General features: G+C 37.2%; 4 protein-coding genes across 5 annotated transcripts; 3 read left to right on the top strand and 1 right to left on the bottom strand.

Annotated features, from left to right (window-relative positions):
- Nucleotides 1-1,840: 1,840 nt before the first annotated feature.
- LOC141823171 (putative serine/threonine-protein kinase PBL16) lies at nt 1,841-4,392 on the bottom strand. Its single transcript, XM_074710430.1, has 6 exons — nt 4,259-4,392; nt 3,699-4,003; nt 3,476-3,611; nt 2,720-2,856; nt 2,391-2,514; nt 1,841-2,063 (listed from the first exon to the last, which is right to left on the bottom strand). Exons 1-6 carry the CDS (start codon nt 4,320-4,322, stop codon nt 1,918-1,920), a joined length of 912 nt encoding a protein of 303 aa, XP_074566531.1. The 5' UTR covers nt 4,323-4,392; the 3' UTR covers nt 1,841-1,917.
- A 3,988-nt stretch (nt 4,393-8,380) lies between these two features.
- Nucleotides 8,381-9,406, top strand: LOC141823172 (uncharacterized). The gene has a single exon (XM_074710431.1). It carries the CDS (start codon nt 8,626-8,628, stop codon nt 9,148-9,150), a length of 525 nt encoding a protein of 174 aa, XP_074566532.1. The 5' UTR covers nt 8,381-8,625; the 3' UTR covers nt 9,151-9,406.
- Nucleotides 9,407-10,778: 1,372 nt separating this feature from the next.
- LOC141823170 (putative E3 ubiquitin-protein ligase ARI2) lies at nt 10,779-15,318 on the top strand. 2 transcript variants are annotated; one of them, XM_074710429.1, is made up of 8 exons: nt 10,779-11,089; nt 11,399-11,431; nt 11,506-11,779; nt 12,202-12,682; nt 14,094-14,642; nt 14,708-14,889; nt 15,052-15,204; nt 15,283-15,318. In XM_074710429.1, exons 1-7 carry the CDS (start codon nt 10,949-10,951, stop codon nt 15,189-15,191), a joined length of 1,800 nt encoding a protein of 599 aa, XP_074566530.1. In that variant the 5' UTR covers nt 10,779-10,948; the 3' UTR covers nt 15,192-15,204; nt 15,283-15,318. The 2 variants fall into 2 exon arrangements, with proteins under 2 accessions (XP_074566530.1, XP_074566529.1); XM_074710428.1 differs by having other exon boundaries at nt 15,052-15,318.
- A 2,269-nt stretch (nt 15,319-17,587) lies between these two features.
- LOC141825316 (uncharacterized) lies at nt 17,588-20,345 on the top strand. Its single transcript, XM_074712706.1, has 10 exons — nt 17,588-17,678; nt 17,801-17,870; nt 17,975-18,022; nt 18,563-18,868; nt 18,962-19,153; nt 19,235-19,300; nt 19,380-19,448; nt 19,538-19,609; nt 19,679-19,861; nt 19,941-20,345. The coding sequence occupies exons 4-10, from the start codon at nt 18,563-18,565 to the stop codon at nt 20,040-20,042; spliced, it is 990 nt and encodes a 329-aa protein (XP_074568807.1). The 5' UTR covers nt 17,588-17,678; nt 17,801-17,870; nt 17,975-18,022; the 3' UTR covers nt 20,043-20,345.
- Nucleotides 20,346-21,024: the final 679 nt, after the last annotated feature.

The raw sequence follows: 21,024 nt of genomic DNA, 5'->3' as shown, positions 1-21,024 counted from the left end.
TTTAAAATTATACCATATCAATAAAAATATAATTCAACAAAAATAGAATAAATATCTACAAGCTAGAGGGACCAAATTGAAAAATATATCAGATTTATTTTTTTATTTTTTCATCAATGAACTAAAAGAAATAATTAATGAGCTTATATATATATATATATATATATATATATATATATATTTAATTAGGTATGAATAATTTTACTAGATCTGCCTTCATATCCCTATCCAAAAATCTTAATATTTGATTATCTAATTATTTAATTAAATTAAAAAATCTCTCTATACTCTCTTATATTCGGATCATATATTAAATCCTCAAAAGTAGAATCGTCAATTTAGATTAGAAGATTAAATCTAAGCCATCGCAATTACCCATTCAATCTACGGCCTGGATTTAATTTAAGAACGAGTTGGATTAAAATTTTATCAAACGTCATTAGATCTGCTAGATTAATCTGATGGATTCAAGTGGATTCAAGTGGACCGACCTGCTTATGCCTGTGACCTACATGGGTCGGCTCGCGATTGAGAAAACTTATTTTTTCTTTAAAATTTAAAATTAAAGTAGAAAATTAATGAACTAGTGGGCTTGATCCGTCTAAATCGTAATTCAAATTTAAATTTTTAAATATTTTTTAATATATTTTTTATTTTTTAACCGACCCATGGATTGGTTCGTCTAACTCGTAACCCACCTTGAGTTTGGTTAGGTTGAAAATTTTCCAACCCACTAAGTTGGTGAGTCGACCCGCCCTGCCCTCCATATGACGAGTTGGCCCATCCCATTATGGGTTGGTGCGTTTGACAACACTACTCAAAAGTAGGCCTAAAGATATCAAATTGGGCAGGCCCCGTGATCCGACTTGGTTCGGCTATCTGATGCGGGCGTTCAGGTCTAATCCAACTGTCTAATGCGGTCCTTTTTAATAGAGTGTATTCGGTCTGGTCTAATCTGTAGGTTTAGTCGGACGACCCCACCAATCTATGCAACACATAATATGATCTCAGTTAAGATGTGGCATGGTGCCCTTAGGGTGTAGCACAGATGGTGGACATATGACATTTCTGATGTAACAGTCAGTGGTCAAATCTTGTGAGAATTCATGACCTATCATTCACCTTCATCATGTGCCTATTGTTTGTGCTCCTGAATTTACCTCCCTGTATATCTGTGAGACCGATTTAGGAGGCCACTGAGGTGGCGAATCCATCTTTTTCAATTAAGACATGACACTTCTATCGAGTCTGATTTAAAATTAAAAAATATTTCAAATATAAATATAAATATATATATATATATATATATATATATATATATATATTATTAGATTGGTGTGAAAAAAAAAACTCTTTACAAATACTAACCATAATATTAATATTAGAAAATTGCTTGGGCATTTTGAGCTCTTACAATTATACGAATGGGAGCAAGCCCCTATGAATCCACAAGTGCTTCATTTATAGGTATGCAGTTTTCATACTTTCAGCTGCTCATAAATAACGACCCTTACGTCAATAATTTCCTCTCAATTCACACCTTATAAATATAATATAATATAATATATACTTTATGTTCAGATCATTTGTTTACATTTGCGATCTAAGCCCCTCATTAGTGGCATTCAGCAACTGAGAAAAGAATTAAATAATAATAATAATAATAATAAATGTAACTTCAAGTGTTGAAATTACATGTGTTAAATGAAGTAGCCAGCCACAGCCACAGCCACTAATTTAAAACTATAACTAACTAAAATTCATTACACTGATAACTCACTTCAGCATCATCTACCTGAAGGGGCTCCAAGGAATAGACGACGTCCCTCATTAGAGGCCTTGCCTTGGGGTTCCGGTTAAGGCAGTGGTGAATGAGCATTGCTGTCTTTTGAACAGCTTTCTCAGGGTAGTCTCCTCCTAATCTTGGGTCCACAATTTCAACAACTTTCTTCTTCTGAGTGAGCAATGGAGCAGTCCAATCAGTGAGTGTTTGTTGGTGGGCTGGACGCGACATGTCCAATGATTTCCTTCCAGTAAGGAGTTCAAGGAGGACAACTCCAAAGCTGTAAACATCACTCATGGCCGTCAAGTGCCCTGAGTCAGTCAAGTCAGAAGAATAATTAATGTCATGTTCTACAATATATGTAAAAACACTCAAGACTTTTTCCATGTTGGATTAATCAAGTTTTGATGAGTTGTTACTTAGACTCAGATGAAGGCATCGAACACAAGATACAGTTATCAAGACTAAAACATCATACTAACATATACAGTTTGATTCATCAAGGTCACTCAAAACTTTTAAAACACAACACATCAGCATCATAAGCATAATCATTCACAAGGACTTTGAAGCTGCATATTTGTGATCCAAATGTTTAGCTATTTACCTGTCATTAGATACTCTGGAGCTGCGTATCCATAAGTTCCCATAATGCGTGTAGAAACATGAGATTCATCCCCGACTGGTCCATCTTTTGCAAGTCCAAAATCAGAAAGTTTTGCATTGTAATCCTATCAATGTGAAGTAAAATCAAAGTCCTGTACTTAATAATTCTTTCAATGAAGAATTTCGATGGTTAACAAACAAAATTTTGTCCTTGACAATTTTTCAACAAGTACTACAAGATCAACTTCCAATCTACAAGCTAACATTCAGTTACATTGCTGAGGAAAAGGAAAGTAAAGATGATATATACGCATAGTTCAGTGCACCAACCAGGTCTAGCAAAATGTTTGATGTTTTAAAATCACGAAATATGACTGGTTTTTCAGCTTCATGGAGAAAAGCAAGTCCTTTTGCAGCATGAAGTGCAATCTTCATCCTGATAGACCATGAGAGGGGGAGCAGCATAACTACATGACAATATTTTTCAGTCAATTGATTATTTTCTCTTAAAAATAACTTGCACAAGCAAGAAAAGCACTATTTAGAAATAATAAGAGCCATTAGACAATTAAAAATTTTCAGTTTTATTAGAGAATCACAGACAGCCTTATAAGACCAATAGGTGGGTGGGATTATATATGTATCAAACCAGTTTATGATGGTGGACCAGCAATAAGGATGATGAACATTATTTTAAAATTATCTGTCTGCTAAGGTCACATGCAAATATATTTGTTCCTCTATAAAACTTTACAATATTCAGGACTGAATTTGGTTTCTGGAAAACTTGTTTCTTGATGCATAATTAAAGTGCCACAGAATTCCTGTAGGGGATAAGGTTTCAGTTTAAATACTAAACTGAAAACTGCATACAAGCAGACGCCCAAGATGCAATAAGGAAAAATCAAGAACATTGACTAAACACATCGAACATCAAAACAAAAACCAGAGACTGCAACTAAAAGAAAAGGGAAATATCCAGTGATAAACACCAAGAAACTTGGGTAAATGTGTGCTAAATCCTTGCATCTGCTAAATCAAACAAAAGAAACCAGAACAAGATGGTCAAACTATCCAGAGAATTACTTGAGAAGAGATTGGATTCAACGCTTCCGCGAGGCATGAACTCATATATTAGGACTCGATGCTCATCCTCGCAGCAGTAACCAATCAACTTGACTAAATTAGGGTGAGAAAGTTGCCCAAGAAATATAACCTCCGCCTGAAAAAAGAATAACAACGATTGTAACATCTAAAGGAAAAACTGAGTGGAAATTGTTAGGTTTTCTAAGCCAATGAAGTAGGATACCAGCCACTCTCTGTGTCCCTGTAAACTGTTATCGACGTCATGGACCTTCACAGCCACTTGAAGAGGTTGAAGCCCTTCCCTGAGATCTTGATTGATGAAACCTTTGTAAACTCTTCCAAATCCCCCTCCACCCAATACATAGTCCTGCCGAAAATTTCCTGTAATGATCTTGAGTTCATCAAAAGTGAATGCTATAAGATGGTTTGTTGCAGTTTCCCCTCTCAAATCCTCAACTTCCTCAGGGTTTGAGGGCAATTTTTGGCTTTCCTCTTTTTTGACTGAATGAGTGGAGCCTCTCTGAGAATCTAAAATAAAAGAGACAAAATTGGAGTGACAATACAGTTTTGAGGGATGAAATACAAGAATCTTCACATCTACTAATGCTTCCGACATAGATTAACTTATGTTCAAAAGGAAGACATTCAAGAAAAAGGGCGTTGCTAGGGTTCTTCAGAAATAATAATAAAAAACAAACAAAAAACCAACTTTTGTATATTTACATTTCAATACATAAGGAGGATGAAAGGAGATGATAATAAAGAAAGTATTTAAAATCTAACCTGCCTTGGCATTTGAGGATACTTCGTAGCTGAAAGAACTTCCTCTAAGCCAGCAATTACCCATCAATGATCAGATGCATAAACCAGCAATATGCCTCTCTCATAACCCAGCCTGTGCCACTCTCCAAAATAGTTTTTTCCTAGTAAAAGTGGGAGGAGATTAGAGAGCGAGCTAATAAATGCATGGCATGAGACCCATCAACATCTTGTCTCTGTGTGTTTCCTCTGTTGATCTTCTTCCTCTCAAAAGGCAACAAATAAAGACAAAGATAGATTTGCAAGGGGAAAAATCACCCATGTCATTCTTTTTTATAATTCTCGGATCCTTTTGTCTGGGAGCAAGTCATGAAATGTAAAGAAAGATGAATTTTTTTTCACGGAGAAGAGGTGTAAGTGAATGTAATTATGAACAGGGAGCAAGAAAACAACACCTCTCTGATTCTGATTCAGACAACTGCATCCCCGAATTGGGTTGGCTTGTTGCACTTGTACTAGTTCCTTTCTTTCTGTACATGAATGTGAACTATGTCAGTTTTGAGGTTAACAGAGAGGAGTGAGGTGGGCCAATCAATTGCCATTCATAATGGTTGTTAGTGGTGGAGGAGGTGGGATTCATGGTATTGTGGAGTTTGAAACATTCTTGATTAGATAGATCACTGCAACCACTAATATTGTCATGGTGAATGTTAATGCCAGCCCCCACGGGCGGGAGCAGCTGGTCAGGGCATGGGAGCTTGCAGCATGAGGTAGGCGGTTCGAAGGCTCATGGCGCACATGCGATAACATCAAAATGTGTCATGTTTCCAAATCCTTCAACCACTATGCCCTGGCCAGTCCCGCATTCACCGTGATTTACCTCCTCACAGATGGTCGGGGGGCCGATCCGCTAGGTTGGCGGATTCCAACCTTTGCAGCATGGTGAATGTTAATGCCTACGTGAGTTTGAGATCAGTGAATATATAAATGTAAATTTGCTATTTCTCTTTCCTTCCTTCGTTCAAAATAACTAAGAGAACAATAAATTGTTATTTCTTCACTTTTATGTATAGATTTTCATTTAAATAAATATATTACAAGAGATTTCAAGAGATTTGAGCTTTGAGTTTAGATAAGCGAGTGCTATTTGATTGTGCCCAATAAGTTGTATCATTTTCAATAAAGATTGACAGCTTGATCATTGAACATGGAGATCCTCAACTCTGGCAGATTCTTGTCCAGGAGTTAGGCTCGATCGATGTGATTGACAATACAATAACATGCTTCCGTTTTTATTTTATTTTATTTTATTTTTTTCGTCGGCTGACCAATCATTTTATCACTAATGTATATATATATATATATGCCTCTTTTTAGCAGGATTTTTTTTGTCATATTCTATTAAGTATATATCGTGGTTGTTTGATTTAATCATCAATTCTCACAAACTATGTTGTTATTGTTAAATAAGAGTACCTATGACGATAATAAAATATTTTAAATTAATAAAATATTTTAAATTAATAAAATCTTTTCAACACATAATTAAAATCTTAATAAATATTTATCACTTAAGTAATATTTGTAACTAAATAAAATCTTTTCAATATTATCCCACTTGGGACATATGTATTTCATCATTCATTATATGAGTGAACAAGATACATGAATCACGATGATAAATCTTCTAAATGCGAGTATTATCTTTCATGTATCACAATGTATCATATATCTCAACTAATATATCTTAATGAATAAACTATCCAACTTTAGTGATATTTCTTAAAAGAATTAATGTGTACACAAATACAATAAAATGTCATACTTGAGTTTTATTAATAATTAAATTATTCTTACAATAAAAATTATATAAGGGAACCAACTCTCATTTTTTCTACATGATTTTTAAATTTAAATGGTAATATGCCTTTAGTCAAAGGATAATCAATCATCAATTAAGTGCTAATGTGTTCAACAACCAGTATCTTACCTCTAATATATTTTTTTATGACTAGATATTTAATGTCGATACCTTAGTTCAACTTTCACTTTTAGTGTTCTTAGTCATAAAAACAGCAGTTGAATTGTCACAATATATCATTACTGACCTATAAATAGTTAAGCCCTTAAATGAAATTCTTCATCCAAACATCATGTGAGATCACTTCAAAACAAAACAAGATATGAACTCAACCTCCATAATGGAAGTGACAGTCAACATCTACTTTGCATTTCTTCAAGGCACAACTCTACCAACTAGCATAAAAATAAATCCCGAAGTTAATTTTTGTTAATCAATGCAGTCGGCATAGTTTGAATCAGAATAATCATTCATTTTTAAATTCTTAACTTGTTTAATTATAAGTATGTAGTCTTTAGTCCTTTGAAGGTATATCATCACTTTCTTTGTAGCTTTCCAGTGGTCTATACTCAGATTACTTTAATATCTTCATAACATGCCAACAACAAATGTAATGTCAGGTCTAGTGCAGACTTAAACGTACCTCAAGCTTCTAACAGTAGAGGTATAAGGAATGTTTTTCATTTGTTCCCTTTCAAAGTTATTTTTTGGGCATTGATCCATATTGAATTTGTCACCCTTCATAATAGGAGCTATATATTGGGTGAATAATTTTTCATTTGAAATCTTTCTAAAACTTTTTTGATATAGATTTCTTGAGACAAATCTAAAATTCTTTGAAATCTATCTTTGTATATTTCAATGATATAGGATGCACATCACTCGTATCTTTTATATTAAAATTATTAGAAAGAAATTATTTTACCTCGTATAGTAAACTCATATCATTGGTTGCAAATAAATATCATCTACATAGAGAATAAGAAAATAAATCTTGCTCCTGTTTATCTTCTGATATATATATTGATCCATATGTCATTCTCCAAGAAATCAAATGAAGAGATGATACCATGAAATTTTAAATACCATTGACAATAAATTTGTTTCAATCCATATATGGATTTCTTGAGCTTGCACAAGTTCTCACCATTATGAGAGGAAAATCTTTTGGGTTGTTTCATGTAAATCTCTTCCTCTATATCTCTTTTAAAAAGTGTTATTTTCACATCCATTTATTACAATTTTAAATTAAAATGTGCAACTAATGTCATAATAATGTGGAATGAATTCTTCTTAAAGACACAAGAAAATATTTTTTGATAATTGATTCCTTTTCCTTTGAATGAATCTTTTATATTTATGATTTTCCCATTTACATTTATGATTTTCACCATTGGACATCCTGAAAAAAATTTAATCCAGTATTTGGGAAAATTGGATGAGATAAGAGCTAAGCAAAGCTTGAGCACTAGCTAGTTCGCATTGTTTGATTAACACTACTCTTTGAGCGAATGTTTCAGAGAAGGTACAATAAGGCAGAAGCCAAAGCCATATGTGCAGTGCAGATGCATCTTGATGAAGGAAGGCCACACCAGTTAGCCCTGTCGTCTGTCGCTGCGGCCATGGCTCAGTCAATTCACCACTGTCCTGGTCAACAAACCTAACCTAATGTTTTTTTTCTTTATTTGCTACGGCGTTTCCCTCCGCTGTACCTCTTTTCTTTCCTCCTGCCTGCCTGCCTGCCTGCCTGCCTGCCTGAGTCACACGCGTGTCCCGACTCATGTAGCATTTACTCACTGTAACGTGAGCAGCGCCCGCTGACCATTCCACAGTTTGCGGGTCTTACACATATGACTGAACCTCTCCAGGTGAGAAAATTTCTACTGGGACCCACATTTTCAACCTCAGTCATAAGAATTTAATGCTTCCACCATCCCGCGTAATTTTCTCACCTGAGACCTTCCACAAACCTGTTCTTACTCGATCGACCAGTCGTAGAATGGGTAGGCACCAGGGTGGAGCATTTTGCATTTGTTGATCAGTCGTCTCCAAGCCCTGCAGTAGAACGGAACAATCGAACACTGCCGCCTTCACTACTAATAACGTCCACGTGTCTTAAACATTACCTATCAATATCTGAGAATAAGCCTGCTCCAGCGGAATACCACATACCTTTTGTTTGTTTGTTTGTTTTTTTTTTTTGCTAGTTCTCTGTCTCTCTCGCTCTCTCTCTCGCTCTCTCTCTCTATGTTTGTCTCTTTTGTCACTACCACCAAATATTCGAGTTTAATACACCACCAGAAAAGAGAGAAGAGGAGAAACCTCTCCGTCTCCTTCTCGCCGCCTCGAAGGATCCAACTTTGGCTTCGTACCGAGATGGCTTCTACGATTCTACTCTTGATTGCGTCGATTCATTTGGTCATCTGAGAAGTTAAACGAAAGGTTTGAGTTTTTTGCCTTCGTAAAAACGTACGTCCAGTTGCTTCTCTCTAAGCCCATCGATCGACTTTGGTTGCCGGGGAAGGGGACGATGGCGCGAAAGAAGGCCCAGAACCCCATGTCGAAGGAGGCGTCGCTTCCCACTGCTGTGGACCGCCGAAACCCTACATTTCTCCAGGATACGGGCAATAGGTGCACGCGGTTCGCGGAGTCGGCGGGGGAGACTGCGGCTGAATGCACGGCGATCTTCTGCTGCTGCCCCTGCGGCCTCGTGAATCTCCTCGCTGTCGTGACGGTTAGGCTGCCGGCGGTGCTCGCCCGGAAGACCCTTCGGTGGCGGAGGAAACTTCATAGGAACAAAGGCGCGATCTTGTGGGCCGAATCCCGCCCCTTGGGGGACGGCGATGGCTTCAGGGCCCACGGAGGGGCTCTCCTGGTGGAGGGCGGTGGAGAGCAGTTGTGGCAGGGGAGATCGCCGTCGGAGGAAGTGTCGGAAGTGGAGAAGATCATGCGGGCAAGCTTCTACGGCACAGGATTTTGGCGGAGCCCTTCGCTGATCACAGAAAAGGAGGACAAGTGCCAAATGGTGGAATCTTCGCGTGTTAATCAGAAATGAAACTTTGAATTCATAGAACCAGAATTTTTGTGAGATCAAAGATGATGATTCTTGAAGATAGAACGCCGATCCACTCGGATAGTACAAATTCTCGGGTTTTAAGGTTTTCATTTGACATCGTACAGGTAAACTTCCTGTTCGATCGTACTTGTTCTCTAGTTTAGTTGTTTTCTCAGCAACTTTCTCTTCGATTGTACCCGTGCACTCATGCATTTAACCTTTCCCAGGTAACTCTTTTTCCCCCTTCTTCTTTCCAGGATTTTGCTTTAGTTTTGCAAAATATTTGAACTTACAGTATCATCAAAATACACACCTCGAGAATTTACAAACGCTATTATTTTACTCTACAAAATATGATCGAAATTATATGAAAATGGGGAATTAAATTGGTCCTTTCAATAAGCATCTAATTAGTTTTGCTTCTTCTTCTTCTTCTTCTTCTTCTTCTTGTTTTTAAGGTAGATGAAAAACAAGCAGGGAAGATCGTGGAGAAGCTTTCTCATTTTAAGAAAATGTCACCAAATTTTTGTGCATAGCAGAAGTCGTTCTCTAACATTCAGTTTGTGTTAAAACTGAAGACGCAAAAGATTTCCTCTAACAAGGAACCGCGATCGATATATTATTTAGCAATTTTTAAATCATTTTTTGTTGGTATATTACTTTGTATTGCATCTTTTAATCGATTTAAAAATTTAGTTGTATCATGGAAATATTTAGTTTTAAGTAAACAACCAAAGGTTAGATAATATTTGACACCAGATTTGTTTTTATTTTATGGTAATATTAGGCACACCACTTACTAACACAATGTGCCTTTAATATATAAATAATAATTTTAATCATGTAAAATTATTTTTAAATAATAGAATAAGTTTTATATTATTAGTATTGCGATCACCCTCTACTTGTATCTAATTAAAAGAGTGGGATTGACTACATGCTACTAATATAATAACAATCTCTTTCAAAACTATTAACAATTACATAAAATATAATTACTATAAAATTTTAAATTTAAACTTTTATTCTATGCATTGACATTGTTGTTCTCAATCATAATTATACATTATTTTGATTGATTAACTTCAACTACTACCGAGCACTGGAATTGATAGGTGAGTGGTTCCCTTTTGGTTTAGATTGTGTAAAATGGAATTAATATTATTCACATAATCTTCGTTACAAACTTAGGATTTATCTTGAGTTTGCAAGTTTTCTATTCACAAAGGGTCAACAACAATTATTTTGTATGGTATTTTTTTTTATAATTAATTCATGCATTGACAACAAACATAGGATTTAAGACAAAGAGTTAATTACAAAAATTGTGTTTTTTTGGGGAAAAAAGAATTTGATACTTGTTTATATATGCTTTTAAATATATAAAAATAAAGATAATCTTTTGTTTATAATAATAATATTATTATTATTAACTTTTTGTTGTTTGACCCAAAGATTAATCATTATACACATCTTTTATCGTAAAAAAAATAAAAAGAAATTTTTTTAACGAGAAGATGGAGATGAATTTAGGAAAATTTTAGAAAGAATAAATAAATCCGAATTTTGATAACTTATAATTTAACCAGCCTTTAAAGAACCCCAATAGCCCTTCCGTTTCTCACCGCCCCTCCTCTCTCTATTTCCGTGTCTGGTTTTCTCCTTCTCCGATCTCACTTCTGCTTCGCTTGCCTTCCCCTCGAATCGAAGCCGCTCTGCTTCCGTCACCCAATTCCATCACCTCTGCCGGAGTCCATCCGATCGCACCGCCTCCATTCGATTCCTCGTCGAGCCCCGCATGGCAGACGACGAGGACTACCTTTCGTCGAGTGATGTGGAGGATTGTTACCTCACTGATCAGGAAGACGCTATCGAGGAGAACGTCCTACAGGGCCTCGAAGACGGGCACGAGGAAGAGTGCCACTGGTCACTGTCGTCGGTAAGCCACGGACCTGTGCGTGCTTGATTTCTAAATTTCTAGGGTTCAGGAAGGTTGTAATCGGACGGAAGGGATCGCGAGGGGGATGCCCTTTTGATCAATATGTTATTGTTTCTGGCCTTTGTTCTGATTTTTTATGTTTGAAAAAATATTGTTCTGCCGAGGACGGCGGAGCTTACCTCCTTGTTGTCTTGAGAGAAAGAAACAATTTTTGGCTGAAATTAGAAAATTTTCTCTTTTGGTATGGCAAGCTTACATGATATGCCTTTTTTTTTGTTTGTTCAATTTCCTTTCCTTCTGGTGTTGCAGGTTATCACAAAAGAGTCCCTCCTGGCAGCACAGGTAAACTTATCTTGCTCACAATCACCTCGATCAGTGTAGGGGATTTTACTGTGACTAATTGTTAATTTTTGTAGAAAGAGGATTTGCGGAAGGTGATGGAGCTGCTGGCGCTTAAAGAGCAGCATGCGAGGACCCTTCTTATTCATTACCGCTGGGATGTTGAGAGGATCTTTGAATTACTCGATCAAAAGGGAAGGGACAGATTGTTCTCAGAAGCGGGAGTAACCATTGTCGATAACAGAGGTTTATCCACTTCAGTGAATCCAGCCACCTGTAATGTCTGTTTTGAGACTGTTCCTACAGATGCAATCACTGAAATGGACTGTGGGCATAGTTTCTGCAATGATTGTGAGTTTCTAGACTCCAAATTTCCTGCAAAAATGTTTGGAGGACATCAAGTTGCTTAAATCCTGAAATGATTCCCAAATGTTTGTAAGCTTTTTCAAGAACATTATTCAATTATGTTAGTGAGTATTATGGTATTCTGCAACAACAACAACAACAACAAAAATCCATTAAAATTTAATGCCATCGTAACTTTTCCCTGTGAATAGGGAACTTGTAAATGTTAATACATATCATGGATCTTCTTTCTAATGCTACTTCAACATCTTTAGGTTCTAATCCGCTAATTTGTTATCCTGTTCATTGGCTCTAATTAACTCTTTTATTTTGAGTCACTAGCTAAACATTCTTCTCCTTAAGATTTTATTTTTTCTGTACTACTCCCTTATTTTGTTCAATTTTTCCATATATTCTCAACTTCTTAGGTTGGACTGAGCATTTTATAGTGAAGATAAATGATGGACAAAGCCGTCGCATTAGATGCATGGCACCCAAATGCAGTGCTGTATGTGATGAGGCAATCATCAGGAATTTGGTCAGTGCAAGGTGTCCAGATATTGCTGATCGTTTTGATAGGTTCCTGCTTGAATCATACATTGAAGACAATAATAAGGTTAAATGGTGCCCTAGTGTTCCACATTGTGGAAATGCTATACGTGTTGAGGGTGATATTTATTCTGAGGTTGAATGTACATGTGGTATACAGTTCTGTTTCAGTTGTTTGTCAGAAGCACATTCACCTTGTTCATGCTCAATGTGGGAGCTATGGATCAAGAAATGCCAGGATGAATCAGAAACTGTTAATTGGATAACAGTAAACACAAAGCCTTGTCCAAAGTGTCACAAACCCGTTGAAAAGAATGGTGGTTGCAATCTTGTTGCATGTATCTGTGGGCAAGCATTTTGGTAAGAATATCATACTTTGTGCTTATATTGCATTTTCTGCTAGTTCTTGTAATTTTTTTACTACGCCTTTCAGTTCATTTAGGAGGTATACATCACCACTCAGCTGCTGGTTGCAGTGTGCATGACTTTTTTAGAGCTCTTTCCACTCTTTCATATATTTTTGCTTCATTGCTAATGTTTCTAGGTTATTATTATTGTACTATTTACTTCGAGTGATGCAATATTTTGAGCTGTGATCGCATGATTGACATCCTATCTAGGTCTTTCATCATGTTCTATGCATGATTGCAATATTTTCACTATCCTAGGTCTTTCATCACATAATATTTTTTTATACTTCTATGTAATAACCTTGATAGAGGTCTCTGTTCTCTTGTTCACGTGCTTTGGGACTAGCAAAATATGTCCAGTCAGACACACACAATGGAATCAGTATAATTTAGGGCTTTTTTGATCTATGGTGGATGGATTTGTCTAACTAAATAACATGTGCATTTCATCTACAATTAACCATAGTCCAGTCAGAATGTAACGCGGAATTTTTTTCTTTACCAGTTGTATGTAGCTGGACCACTGAGGGATAATGTGGAGTCAGGTTGATTAATAGAATGGGCTATTGTTGAGATTGACTAACTACAATAATTTTGTGGACAATGCTGGTGGTTGTCCGAAAGATCTGGTGACAAGTAAACTGATGAATTTTTCATTTTTTTGAGACCAACCAAGTTGGTCTCAAGATCTTTTCTTGGCGATGTGTGGATGGATTAACTTCATTGTTGAATTTTCCTTTGTTCAAAAGATTGTCTTTGCCACTATATAGCACAATTATGTGCTTAAATTGGGTGTCTAACACAGATCATGTGGCACAATGGTCACACCCGCTACCATGAAATTGGGTGTGCCTTCTCGAAGAAGCAGTGAGATGATTTGGCCTAACTACTAGATCTCTATCTAGTTAGTTCACTGTAGTCTAACAATATCCAACCTAGATGGATAAATTTATGATGTTGCCATTTGGCCTACATGATTTTATGCAGTCTATTCCATAGTATGTTAATGTTTGTCAACTGTATTTTGACATTCACATGGCAAAACCATTCAATGATTCTGTTTGGTGCATGCTTCTAGCTACCTTCGGTCGAGTGAGATTGTTTTTGTATCTTCTCTTAGATGGGATTTCTTCTGCATCTCATATTGAGTTGTTTATCTGTCTTGTTAACACCATCAATGTTTAGTTGACTCATCATATCGAAAGAGATTCCTGCTTTGCAAATATTTGTTTCAGAGTTTTGTTTGTTTACATCTTTGGAGCTTTTCTTAAGGCATTTTAAGGTTTCTTCTTTAACATTCATTGAGAGTTATTTAATGCTCATGGCTTCTTTTCGTTATTTCATTTGTTGATGTAATACAGTTGGTTGTGTGGTGGGGCTACGGGAAGAGATCATACGTGGTCTAGTATCACTGGTCACAGTTGTGGTCGCTTCAAAGAAGACCAAACAAAGAAGACTGAGCGTGCAAGGCGGGACTTATACCGTTATATGCACTATCATAATAGGTACAAGGCTCATACAGATTCTCTCAAGCAGGAAAGCAATCTCAAGGAAACCATTCAGAGGAAGATTTCCATTTCAGAGAACAAGCAATCTAAAATCAAAGACTACAGTTGGGTGATGAATGGACTGAATAGGCTCTTCAGATCAAGACGGGTCCTTTCATATTCGTATCCATTTGCATTCTACATGTTTGGAGATGAGCTCTTTAAGGATGAGATGACAACAGAGGATCGAGAGCTGAAGCAGAATTTGTTCGAGGACCAGCAACAACAGCTAGAATCCAATGTTGAGAAGTTATCTATGTTCCTGGAGAAGGATTTTCCAAGCTTTTCTGATGATGAGGTCATGGACATTATGCGGCACATCATAAATCTTTCTAATGTCGTTGACAGACTTTGCAAACAAATGTAAGTATTTTTTGCTTTATACATGTTTGGCTGTACAAGTTATCTTTATGTGCTTGTCTTTGCAGGTACCAGTGCATTGAGAATGACTTGTTGTATCCCCTTCAGCGAGCAACTCACAACATAGCTCCATACAAATCAAAAGGCCTCGAGAGGGCATCGGAACTATTCATGTTGTGGGGCTCCGATCAGAGTTCTGATATGAAAACCATTCATGATGCACAGACAGATTCAACTCCCATTGGAACTGGTACATCCTTTATTTGTATTAGACCTGAAATATTTTGATTGATACGATGCAATGCCCCATATTGAAGGTTGACCGTACTGTTTCCTTGTTGCTCCATGTATTTAAGTGTCTAAGTATTATCCTTAATAAACACATTTAACAAACATCAACACTGAAATGCAGCTGCCATATGCAAAATCCGTGGGTCCACAAGTTCGGATGAAAGCGGGTGGGCTTCTCGTAAACGACCCAGAAAAGATGCTCATGGTGGTGCTCCTCTATTTGATCTGAACATGCCTCCTGAGGTGATTGACAAAATCTGACACCAAAACCCAAGTTAGCATCATTCTCAACTGTACAGCTTTAACTTGTTATCAATCATGGCAACAGAAAATAAACTTCCTACTATTGCAGCCACATCATGGTTTTATTTAGTGTGTTTATATGAAAGCTACGACTTGGGGTAAAACGAGATACAAGAGCCTTCTCTCTGATGAATTTTCTTGGTCCTTGGATGGACTTCTCAGCTCTCTTTGTGCATAAGGTGAAAAAAAAATTGGCCATAGGCCATGGCCATGTAAACCAGTGAAGGCATATCTGAACTCAGCTTTTGCTTCCTCATATTTTTCTAGTTTTTTTTTTTTAACCCATCACGTTGTAAAGATGCCCACCAATTTTGAATATGGTGCAAGTGTTTTGAAGAATTTCCAGAGGTGGGATTCTTGCTATTGCAAGCCTGACTTGATCATACCCTATTTATGGCAGTAAATCACTGATTGGTCTTATTGTGGGGCTTCCAGCTGCGTTCTATTTGGTTTTGATTGATTATATTATATACATTCAATGGAAAAAAAAAAGAAGGAATTGATATGGTCGTTTGTCGGTGGATTATGGCTGGCCTGAGGGACTGCTCTAGGTACATTCCGGTTCGATCTGTGTCAGATTTAGATCGATTCGAGTCGTGCCCAACAAGCCATGCTCTGCCACATGCTTGGGCATGATTGGCTTGGGCCATAGCTGATTAATTAGCCCATGTGGTGCATTAAATAAAAATATATGAAAGATATAAAAATTGGTAATTGTGTAAATAATATTAACTAATTTCATCATCAAAAATATTATTAAATATTAAAAGATGTAAAACTTAGAATATTAACAATTACATCATAAATAAATAAAAAAAAACTAATACATGTTATAAAACTAAAGAAAGAAGCATCACTTTTGCATTTAAATCCACATAAAACCATGGAAGTAAAATCATCAAGATTAAGAAATCAGTTTTGTGCAGCAAATCACAAAGCATCATCAAGATTAAGAAATCATTTTTGTGCAGCAATTCACAAAGCATCATCAAGAAATCATTTTTGTGCAGCAATTCACAAAGCATTTAGACTCTCACGAGAAATTAAAGAAACAAAAGTTTCAAGCACAGTTTTGCCTCCTTTCTTCATACGTCTCATTTACTCAGACAACCTGGTGTTCACTCCACAAGAACTGCAGTTTCATTTTCTTGTAAAAAAACTGAATCATAATGTCTTTCTCCACACAACAAAGTTCCTGTCTCATCTATATTTTATTTGCATGACATGATTTTTTTTTGATATATTAATCTTCACTACTGAAACATTTCAACTCCGATTGCATTTTGGGGGTAGAGATCTTGATAAAAAAAATAACAAAAAATGAACAAGATTTGTATAGAGATGACCCAACCCACCTATCTTTTCCTTCCATATCCAAATCTGGTGAGATGATTAAATCTGACAAGACTAACTGGCACCGACATCTGCTTGTGTTCCTTCATCATGAATCCAAGGAATAATTGCGATTATGATATCTCCAGGGACATTCCTAAGACACCATGCAATAATCTTGCACGTCACTGATGCCACTCGATCCAAAACAACTTCTGACAACTTCTCTGATACTGTGCAAAGCCTGGTTTATAGAACATGATCTTGTCTCGACAAGTATTTCGATCTGCTTCATTACTCATAATAACAAATTAATCTAATCGCCACTTCCATTTTCCATTTTACAAATCCCAGAATAGCAATGTCGCCACCTATTTATTGTGCTGACCTGACCTGCCCAACCCTCACTACTGCTGAGATAAAGTTGACTGTTTGATATCTGTCCTTTGACTATGTTCCAGGCATCCTATTCAAGCAAGCTCACTCAGGCTTTAGAAGGGTAAAGGACAAGAAGGTAAAAGGATCATAAGATTCCACATGTTTCAGATAAAAGAAAACGGGAGGAGAAAAAGGTTAGTGTGGTTGGCTGACAGTTGGAAAAATGAGTGTAGAGATGGCTGGCATTGTGTCAGTAGAAGATTACTCCTCCAAAGCTTGGTGTGGAAGAGAAGCACCCTGACACTTGTCCCATATAAAGCATTAAAATAACAATGGGATCAGTAATCCCTTTCTCCCTCCCTCCCTCTCTCTCATCTCTCTCAGTCTCTTTCTCACTTTGAGTCCCCTAATGCTTAGATTAGATTAAACAGGGCTCTTTTAGAAAAGCATAAATTACTGAGAGCAGTTGGAAGTGGTTAACCACCCCTCTTTAACCAAAGGCACCCTTGGTCTTCACCTCTCCCTTCTTTACCTTCTGCCTCATGGCTTCTGGGTTACTTGTAGCTATTTCAAACTCTCTTATTTGACGCCTCTTAATCATCTTTCGTGCTCATCTTCATAAGCCCTTATTCATGTACCTTTTTGTAGCTTTGACTGATGCCACAAGTTTCATTCAAGCAAAGTGAGAGAGGAGGAACTGGTGCTTGCAAGAATTCTTACCGATATTTAAAACAGGTAAGTTTCAAAAAACTTCTATTTGTAGTCATATTTAAACCTTTTTTTTTTTTTTGCAGCTTACTGAGTAGTTTTTGGGTGCCCATCAAGGCAGGTTAATAATTTTTTTCTTCCCCTGATAGCTGTTTGCATACAGATCGCTTAGCTGGAAATAGTGAAAGACTTCTCTTCTGAACTTTAAAAGTTCGATCAGTTAATATTCCTTTCACCAACCTCTTCAATTAGTTCTTCAGATCTGCTTTTACTTCCCCCTAAAAAGTCAGGTGTTGAAATTTCTGCCATGTGTGATGCTCCAGTGTCTCCAATGGTTGGAAAAGAGAAGTAACCTGCAAGAATTTTACTTGGTATGAAACACATTTATTTCCATTAGATGATATATAAGAATTCATAGGAAGGTAGTAATGGCTAGTGAGTGCTTTCAGCTAGCTCACTTGAAACCATTGTGAAAAAGAAAAGAGCAGCTTAATTAAATTCCTTTATAATTGGATTGGATAAAAGGTTAGCTTTTCTACCTTGTGTGAAACTGAAGTAGATGATATTTGATCCTTACGCTGCATCGTAAATTTGATGGCTTGAGATGTGTGCTTCGTTTGGTCTTGCTGCCAATAGGATTTTCATCAAGTTAGTGCTTTTGCTTTTACACCTCTTGATTTAAAGTTGCCAAGGGCAATTGTTGTTTGCTGAGTCCTGCAAGAGTTATCAGTCAGCATTCCTCCAACTCTTTGCCGCGCCTTAAGAAAAAGTTACCTGTGTTTCCCACAGCATTAGTTTGAACTAACTTTAAATGCCTATGCCTTCTTTCTTATTAAGTTTGGGCATTTCAGTTGCAATCTCTTTAGTTTTTCCTTGCGTAGCTGCTGATACAAATTTGCCTGGTCCAACAGATGTATTCAACTCAACAATCTGAGGGAGGTGTTGGTACATCAGCTTCAGCTGGGATAGTTTCCGAAGAGTGCTTGGGGAACACTTGGGATTCCCTTACTGTGGTCCAAAGTATGAACTTTACTGAGGCCAATAGAATCACTTCCTACCGCGACATCAGCTTACCATTAGATCATCAACTTAGTGGTTTGGTTGCTGGTACTGCTACTCTCTCATCCAGTGACAAGGGAAGATCTCATGAAGACATGGATTCCTTCCCTTCATCTCAAAGGCACCAGCATAACAAGAGGAAAATTGATAGTTTTCAGGTAAGATGAATTAATCTCTTTTTCAAAAATCTCATGAGATGTGCACTAACTTCATGTTCAGTAGCGAACTAATTAAGCCAACTTCTATCTCAGAATGTGAAGGTCGAAGAGCAGCATGATGCTTCACTTGAGTCTGTCAAGGATCCATCAGGTAAAGATGAGAAGAAACAGAAGAATGAATTTGGCAACAAAAATGGCAAAGGCTCTGATGCTTCAAAGGATGATTACATTCATGTAAGGGCCAAGAGAGGCCAGGCCACGAATAGTCACAGCCTTGCAGAAAGAGTAGGGTTTCTGATGGAAGTGCACGTTACTTTGATGCATTATGCTCGGAGTTTCTTTAACTCATAGTTACTGAACATGCAGGTTAGAAGGGAAAAAATTAGTGAAAGAATGCGACTTCTTCAAGATCTTGTTCCAGGATGCAACAAGGTAATTACTTTCACGTAGAATGCTTTAATTAGTTCTTCACACAATTGTGTCTTTCAAAATGTTCTTTTCGGTTTTACAGATCAATGGCAAGGCTATGATGCTCGACGAGATAATCAACTACGTACAGTCATTGCAGTGCCAAGTGGAGGTAGCTCCTCGAGCTTGTTAACTAGAACATGATTCAAAATCTCTCTTTTGGAGCTAAGAAATCAAACTGTTAACTACTGAAATGTGCAGTTTCTTTCGATGAAGCTTGCGGCTGTCCATCCAGAAATGACCTTTGATCTTGAGAGAATTGTTCCTAAAGATGTAAGATCATAGCTCATCTTTAGAAGAGTACTTTTGCTCTCTGATATTATCTGAATTCTGGTCATTTAGGTGCTTCAACCGTGCTACGGAGGATCTGCTGTCCTCGGATTTAGTCCAGGAATGAGCAGCTTCCCGCCCCACTTATATGCCTCCGCCTTCCAGAGAATCACTCAACCTGCAACGCCTTACGTTGCTCCTACTTCAAGGGACTTGCAGCAAGATTCCCTGTTACAAGTCTCACACCTGGATCAGGTAAATGGCAATCCACTTTTCCACTACATCTCGCCTCTTCATCTGAATTGATTTTCCTCTCTAACTTGCTGCTCTGCAGCATTTGAGTCCATGGCAGAATGAACTCCAGATCATGAATTCGGATCCTTGTCAAATTGCAACAGATCACATCGGAAGCTTTTTAATGGCACAGACTCCATGAATTAAGATCCTGCAGCTGGAAGTAGTAAAGTGAAGCGTAGCACTTCTCCTAACTAATCCACACGAGAATGTAGTGCATCTATTCGTGTCCTCTGGATCATTCAAAGTTGTGGGCATAGAATCACACTTCTGACCTTTTCCTTCATTTTTTTTTTGGTTGCATTTGCCAAATGATACATGGCCTGAGAGTGATGGATTAATCCTATTGTTTCTGCAGCTTCATTAGTGTATCAGATTTTATATATGGGTTTGTGTCGGTACGTCATTTGTGAGGATTGATATAGGATTCTTTGATTATATAAAGAATGAGAAGTTGAGTGAGTTAATTTTTGGAAATACATATATCTTTTATTTTCTTGATGATTATCTTCCATGGACAGTAAACGGAACTGCAGGTTGGTTAAGTTTCACTTGAGAAATAATTAAGATGGTGAATATTTATTTATCTGTCAAAGTATGCAACTCTTATTTAAAGACCAGAAGAAGAAGGTTATACTAGATATTGTACAAGAGAAAAAGATACTAGTTGTGAATTCAAGTGCCTGTGCAGCCCATTTTCTTCAAGTTGTGTCGATCGGCTGAGTCAAAATTGTCAGTGTGAAATTATTGAAGTGATAGATTTCAATTTTTTTACTGAAGTCGATCGACTAGGCAGCCAATAGCAATAGGCAATAGCTATCCAGATTGGACGGTGGACCCAACCTTATCCGCCAGCTCACCGTCAATCCACCCATGTCCCCCTTTCCGGCCGCTTGCAAATCTTCCATCCCCGCGAAGCATCGAGTGGTCGATAGAAACACCTTTACGATTCGTGCTTTGAAACTTGGCCTAAATCTGATAGCTGTGAGACCGGCTACAAGTCCTTGCACGAATCTTCAAGCTTGGGTTTTTTTGGCTTTCGCTCGGAACACTATTAGCTACATCGTGTCCAGAGTACAGCAGAATTGGTCGTCTCTACTACGAGTGTTTTTTTTTTGTTCCGT

The sequence above is a fragment of the Curcuma longa genome, chromosome 3 (genome assembly GCF_044706935.1).
Source record: "Curcuma longa cultivar G26 ecotype Majalengka, Jawa Barat chromosome 3, ITB_CL_G26_1.1, whole genome shotgun sequence".
NCBI classification, from domain to species: Eukaryota; Viridiplantae; Streptophyta; class Magnoliopsida; order Zingiberales; family Zingiberaceae; genus Curcuma; species Curcuma longa.
The sequence above is the reverse complement of the archived record's forward strand: the minus strand, read 5'-3'. Positions and strand labels throughout refer to the sequence as shown.